The 7,432-nt window shown below is 41.7% G+C and overlaps 1 protein-coding gene across 1 annotated transcript in view; it reads right to left on the reverse strand.

Annotated features, from left to right (window-relative positions):
* Positions 1–7,432, reverse strand: part of AZI2 (5-azacytidine induced 2) — a 53,143-nt gene that overhangs the window by 29,241 nt on the left and 16,470 nt on the right. The window contains exons 4-6 of the mRNA XM_018563559.1: positions 6,930–7,029; positions 5,191–5,333; positions 314–375 (exon numbers count right to left, since the gene is read on the reverse strand). Coding sequence (XP_018419061.1) covers positions 314–375; positions 5,191–5,333; positions 6,930–7,029 — 305 coding nt within the window. The remainder of the gene's footprint in view (positions 1–313; positions 376–5,190; positions 5,334–6,929; positions 7,030–7,432) is intronic.

The following is a 7,432-nucleotide window of genomic DNA, read 5'->3' on the forward strand; positions in this document are numbered from 1 at the left end:
GATGACCAAAGCAACGGATATCAATACGGATCAGAGGGGAGGAATCCCTGCAGGGAGCGGCTCTCTGCAGGGAGATGATCGAGAAGTGAGCGAGCGATGGTATGTGTTTGCTCACTTCCCGATCTATAGAGACGGCGTGTTACAGTTTCATTGTCATTAAACTATGAGGATGATTGATTTTCACTCACCTCATAGTTCTCCTTTAAGTGTCGGAAAGAACCTTAGTTCATTAGAATACAGATTACCTAACCATAAAAATGTGTGAGTAAAATAATAAACAAATTCAACTATTATAAATAAATAAAAGCATTACCTTTCTGTATCATTGGCTTGATAAAACTCATTACCAAATAAGCTTTTGTCTGCAGTCATAGTCTAGAAGACAAAATAATGCAATCATTAAAAAAAATAAACATTTCAAAATAGTAAACAGCATATTTCCTTTTTTATGTTGTTGTAATGCCTTCCAACCGATCAGCTGAGGTTTAAAGCAGTTATAAAAGCACCGTTGCCGCACTTATTTATTTACTAAAAAGAAAAAATGATATATCTCCAAAGTATGTGTAGAGCAGAGGCAAACTCTGCCCCTGTGGTGAAACTACAAATTCCATTGTGAATCTGCTCCTGCGATTCATGCCTGTGGCTGTCACAGTCTTGCAACGCCTAATGAGATTTGTAGTTGCACCACAGCTGGAGGGCTGGAGTTTGCCTACACTCAGTATAGAAGCACTCATGGGTCTTGCAGCGAAGAGAAGTCAAACCATCTGCAGTTTATTGTCAATGTTTCGACAAAGCTCAGTTCATCTTTATCAAGACACTGAAACAAAAAGATGTACAGAGGTGTTTAAGTGTCTTAATAAAGATGGATTGAGCTCAGTCGAAACTTTGACAATAAAACGAGTCCCTCTATACCTACTTTGGATTTGTATATTATTTAGATTGGGATATTAGCTTCCCTTAGTCATTGCACAGCAGAACTGGGAGAGGGGAAATCAACAGTCTGAGCCAACCACAGCTCTACTGCTTCGCACAGTCAGACATCAGTAAGAACATGTTTATAGAGGGAGAGAGCAAAGTGATGACCTCACCAGCATTGCAGGCATACACAAGCAAGAACGCTCCCAATCAGACTACCATAATAAAAACCCAACAGCAATTTTAACTCTTAGCCACTCTATTCAAGTCTAAAAAAAACATTTTGGCTGGAGTTAGGCTTTAACTTGCTGCCCGGTATGCATCACAAGACTGGCTGAGCACAATACATATTCTTTGTAGCTTCCGCTGCAGCTTCAGCCGTTTGTCTAGAGTTCAGCTTTAAGGCAAAAGCAGACGAGCAAAACATCTAATTTGCAAATGAGGTTAAAACTGCAGAACACAGAGGGCGTAGCTTCATCTCCAAATGCACGCAAATAGAACTTTTATCTAAAAAGAAACACTCTGCTTTTGTAGATGATAATATCTCCGTTCACCTTGTGCATGCAGCTCTGAAAGCAAAGTGACATGTGAGCATAGCAGATTACAGTTATAACTGGCCTAATGTACAGCCGATACCATTATGCTAACAACTAGACCACTAATGATCTGCCTAGCTTGGCCATTAAAAAAACAGAAAGAGGCTTTTTCAGTCTATGACTTACTTCTTAGCCTTTTATTGTCAGTAGACAGAAGTAAATCACATTTGAGGACCAAATGGGAAGGAAACCTTTTTTTAGATGATTAAATTCCCAGCATGCCTCAACAGTGTATACTTTTGGATGGGAAAAAAATAGGAATTACATTTTTTTAATGGCCAAAATGAGTGATAAAAATAAATCTGTTATGTACAAAAACATATTATTTGTACATGCTATAATATGAACATATTTAACCCAAGCAAGAAAAAAAATCAACATTATTTTAGTGATACTGCTGAATTTGGTGCCATCTGGTGGACACTACAGATAACAGTATACATTTCCAAAGATTAAAAGATTACAGTTAAATGTTTAGATAATTGACATCATTGTAGTTAATATCCTACAAGTTAATGATCATCCCTGATCGTACTCGGTCTCATGTCGATTCCACCCTACTGTTTGCACGTTCTCCCTGTGCTTGCGTGGGTTTCTTCCGGCTACTCCGGTTTCCTACCACACGCCAAAGACATGCTCGAAGGTTAATTGGCGCCTGTCTAAATTGGCCATCATATGTATCCATGTGAGATAGGGACCTTAGATTGTAAGCTCCTTAAGGGCAGGGGCTGATGGGAATGTGTACTGTGCACAGTGAGGAAAATAATTACTTGATCCCCTGCAGAGTTTGTAAGTTTGCCCTCTTACAAAGAAATGAAAGGTCTATCATTTTTATCATAGGTGTATTTCAAATGATAGAGACAGAATGTCAACCACAAACCCAGAAAAACCCCATGATACAAATGTTATAAATTGAGTTGCAGTTCAGTGAGTAAAATAAGTATTTGATCCCCAAGCAAAACATGACTATGACATGAGCACAGAAGTAAGACGTTTTTTGTAGTTGGTTACCAGGTTTGCACACATCTCAGGAGGGATTTTGGTCCACTCTTCTTACAGATCTTTTCTATAATCCTTAAGATTTCTTGGCTGTTGCTTGGCAACTCAAAGTTTCAGCTCCCTCCATAAATTTTCTATAGGATTAAGGTTTGGAGACTGGCTAGGCCACTCCATAACCTTAATGTGCTTCTTCTTGAAGCCACTGCTTTGTTGCCTTGGCGGTATGTTTTGGGTCATTGTCATACTGAAAGACCCATCTACGACCCATCTTCAGTTTTCTGACTGAGGGAAGGAGGTTCTCATCCAAGATTTTACAATACGTGGCCCCATGCATTGGCTGTTCAATGCGGCAAAGTCGGCCTGTACCTTTAGCAGAGAAACAGCCCCAAAGCATAATGTTTCCACCCCCGTGCTCGACTGTAGGGATGGTGTCCTTAGGGTCCTAGTCAGCATTTTACTTCCTCCAAACACGGCGAGTCGAGTTAATGCCAAAGAGCTCAATTTTGGTCTCATCTGACCACAGCACTTTCTCCCAATCCTTCTCTGAATCGTTTTGGTGTTCATTGGCAAACTTCAGACGGGCCTGTACATGTGCCTTCTTGAGGGGGAACTTGCGGGCGCTGCAGGATCTCAATCCATGGTGGTCTATTGTGTTACCAATGGTTTGCTTTGTGACTGTGGTCCCAACTGCCTTGAGATCATTCACAAGCTCCTCCCATGTAGCTCTGGGCTGATGCCTCACTTCTCCCATGATCATCCTTACCCCATGAGGTGAAATCTTGCATGGAGCTCCAGACCAAGGGCGATTGATGGTTATTTTGTATTCCTTCCATTTGCGAATAATCATTCCAACAGTTGTTTCCTTCTCACCAAGCTTCTTGCTGATAGTCTTGTAGCCTATTCCAGCTTTGTGCAGGTCTACAATCTTTTCCTTAACCTCCTATGACAGCTCTTTAGTCTTGCCCATTGGGTTGATGTTTGAATGGATGAAGAATTCTGTGGACAGGTGTCTTTTATATACATAACTAGTCGTCGTTAGGAGTACCATCATAAATTGACAGGACTAATCTGTGTACCGCATAGCCAGTCTATGGGAGCCAGAATCATTGTTGGTTGGTAGGGAATCAAATACTTCTTTTACTCACTGAACTGCAACTCAACTCAATTTATAACATTTGTATCATGTGTGTTTTCTGGATTTTTGGTTAATATTCTGTCTCTATCATTTAAAATGCACCTATGTATAATTATAGACCTTTCATTTCTTTGTAAGTGGGCAAATTTACAAAATCGGCAGATCAAATAATTATTATTTCCCTCTGTTAGCGCTACGTAAGCTGGCAGCGCTATATATATAGCAATATAAATAAATAAAAAATATCCCCCCTAAAATGAACTCACTTCTTGCTGGGGTCGAGTTTCCCAAAGGCAAACTAAACTGACCACCCTGTGATATCAACTAGTGTATGATGGGGCTACTATCTCTTCCAGCTGGCATCGCTTATAGTCAAAACAGCATGTGAAATGGGAACAGTGAAGTGCGTTATGGTAACAAATGACGTCTTGCGTTCTAATTTACTGCACATGCATCCTACATTTACCAGTGCAGTAATGAAAAAAATACCAGTACGGATAAAGGGGATATTTTATAGCCCCCAGAATGCTTTGGCTTGCCATCTCAGCATTTTATGATTAAATCGATACAAGACTTCAAAACCATTAGTCCCCAATCACACTAGGGTGTATCGTGAAAGTGCGTGCTTCGGCTAGCATTCACTATACGTGCGCAAACATGAAACACGCTTGTGTTGCCATTACTGGGTAAACAGATTTTTTTTCCCACGCGTGAGAATGGGTACGAAAAAAAAGCAGAATGTATTTTGCCAAATTTGCGACATGCTACTTTTCCACGTATCCAGGTACCCAATATGGACACGAGCCAAACATGGGAAACAAATGCCCGTGAACACATGTCACCTCAATGAGCATTCCCGCTATGCCCATATGCAAATGGGCATATGCGTGGCAACTCTTGGTTTCCTTAACTTTCTGGATTTCATGGGAAGGGCCATCTCATTGCATTTTCATGTCTAAGAACTGGTTAAAGGAGAAGTATTAGAAAGTAAATCATACTCCCCCCAATGCTTAGGGCTGGCATGGGACGCTGCAGCTATCCCCATGCTCTAAGACCAAGAACTGACCAGTCATGTAACCACTAATCAGTCAGCTGATAGCCCGCTATTAGCTGACTTTGGGTCACAAAAGAGAAGTACAGCCACAAAAGGATTGGCTTGATTTCTCTTTTGACATTGAACTATTGTAAAGCTGATGGTCCCATGGAACGTATCTCCATATATTGGTCTAATACATACAGTATGTGTCTGAACGCATCAGTAACCACTGACTGTTCCATTCAAACATACAAATCGGAAAACATTTCTGCACAGTCCTCACTATTATCTGCTTTCCTAGCAGTTAAACTAACCTCTTACAGTCGCTGAGCCTTGTATTCCAATCCATATGTATAGTCTTACAAGTAAAAGATTTGCTGAGACTAATTGTGAGAAGTGAAATTGATTCCTCTATAAAAAGCATCTGCCTAGAGCGGAGATCACAATAAAGCTTGATGGCTTTATGCACATCGAGCTTTCACTGCACACTTCTCAACATGGACAATTACCTTTGTCCTTTGAAGTTCCGCTCGGAGGCGTCCGCATTCTTCCTGAAGCAATTTAAGTTCTTGCTCCACTGACCGGATTTTCAACTCGCTGTTCAGTTTTTCGATCTCCCAGTCAGTAGGAGTTTTGCTTAAGCTTTTCATCACTGTAAAAAGAGAAATGGTAATCCATCCTGAACAGAGCTCTTCTACTAAGCGATGAATACATCTGTGTCATGTTTTGCTAATTCAATTTAGACATAAAACCTGCAGCAATTAGCAAACCTCTTTCTCCGGTTTCAAACTACTCAGAGCTTTCAGGCATACTTCAGACTCACAGAAGAACTCTGCTAAGCACTAGTTGTTTCTCAAATGGCCAAATAACCCCATTATATTTGGAAGAAAAAACTACAAATCCCTCAGTTCTCTGTAAGCAGGTATGACAACAGATGGTGTGGATGGGGTAGGCACATTGAAGTGGTATGTGGTTTTATTAAAGGAGAACTATGGGGTCAGGGCTTTTCCCCATAGTTCTCCTTAGGGTAACGGGAGGACACAAACTAGCGTCCTCCCGTTACCCTAAGCTCAGTATACCGTGAGCTACAGCTCGCGATATACTGAGACGCCGCAGCCGGAGCGGATCCCGACATCGATGTTGAGATCCGCCCAGCTGCGTGAGTGACAGCTGGCTCTGCCTATCTAGAGGCAGAGCCAGCTGTACCCGCCCCCTCCTCCGTTGGATCCGCCAGTCAGCGCTGGCGGATCGGAGCGGGGGGAATCCAGCCCCTCCCCTGTCACAGCAGAGAGCCATGACAGGATCGAGAGGTGAGCGAACGCCGGTATATGTTCGCTCACCTCCCGTTCTACTGAGTCGACCTGTGACAGTCTCATTGTCACAGGTCGGCTAGAACTATGAGGTGAGTGAAAAGCACTCAGCTCATAGTTCTCCTTTAAGTATAATCAATGAATAATACAATAGAGAAGCCTGCACATATATGCAGCAGCCTCCATCTCCCTGCCATTACACCTAAATTCCAGTTGTTCTGATCAGCAAAACTCTGACATTTTAGGCTCGTCTTGGGCCCACCTTTTTTTCCACCAACACACATTCCTATTGTGTCATCACTATGATTGCACTAGATTTTCTTTATCCTCTTGCTGACCAGCTAACGCATACATGCTGTTGTAAGAAGGTGGGCTTTAATGCCCAGCTGCCACATACATGTGCCCACGGTTAAGTACTGGAAGCTCCTTCCCAAAACAGGCACTGAGCTGTCTCCGACAGCTCCCGGTCACTATTTCCAAAGCAGCCACACTCCACGAGTCCTCTTGCATTAAATCAACAAATATACACCATTGTAGCAAATCTAATGCGTTTCACTACTTAGGCTTAATCATGGAGATAAAGGAGGCGAGACCGCACCCTTTAGCCTGCACCTGGGATGTGCATGTTGTGCGAGTCCGGTTTTGGGAACTGGAGTGGTGGGGGATTTCTCATAGCTCCCGCTCACCGTTTAAGATCGGGAGCCAGGGATGGGTCCTGATCATGTGGTCACTGTGATTGGCTGTGACATCATTTACATGATCAGGAGTGTGTCCACACCTCCCATTAAGGTACTTTAAAAAGAGCCAGTTGAAAGGGGTTAACAAAAAGCTTTATGATTATCAGGGTAGAAGAATATGATGCACGTATTTTAGAGAAGTCAAAAGTAGATATATTCCTATCTAGTGAGATTAAATGCAGTTCATGCAATATGCTGTACCTTGGTGTGTTTCCAGTTCAGATTTCACTTGCAGAAGCTCCACTTCTTTAGACTGCAGCTGCTCATTCAGGTGTTTTGTGCATTCATTTTTTTCCTTCTCCTGTACAAAAATAGCCAATATAGGCAAGAACAACAAATCAGCATCATCTGATTATACTTGTAACACTGCATTTGTGTATTTTATGTTAAATTAAGGATGTTATTTATTTTTAATTTTTTTAATCTGATTAAATCGCAAAAATCCAGCCAAATAATCGACTATGAAAGTAATCATTAGTGGCAGCAATATACATGTAGATATATATAGATCTATATATATCTATATATACCGTGTTTCCCCGAAAGTAAGAACTAGCACTATCTTCAGGGATTTCTGTAATATAAGACCTACCCCAAAAATAAGACCTAGTTCGGTGGTAGATCTCATATTACAGAAATCCCTGAAGATAGTGCTAGCAGCAGCTCCCTCCTGCCCCCCCCACCACCAATCCGTTACTGAGCCG

Source organism: Nanorana parkeri, unplaced genomic scaffold, assembly GCF_000935625.1.
Source record: "Nanorana parkeri isolate BGI_ZX_2015 unplaced genomic scaffold, ASM93562v1 scaffold675, whole genome shotgun sequence".
NCBI lineage: Eukaryota > Metazoa > Chordata > Amphibia > Anura > Dicroglossidae > Nanorana > Nanorana parkeri.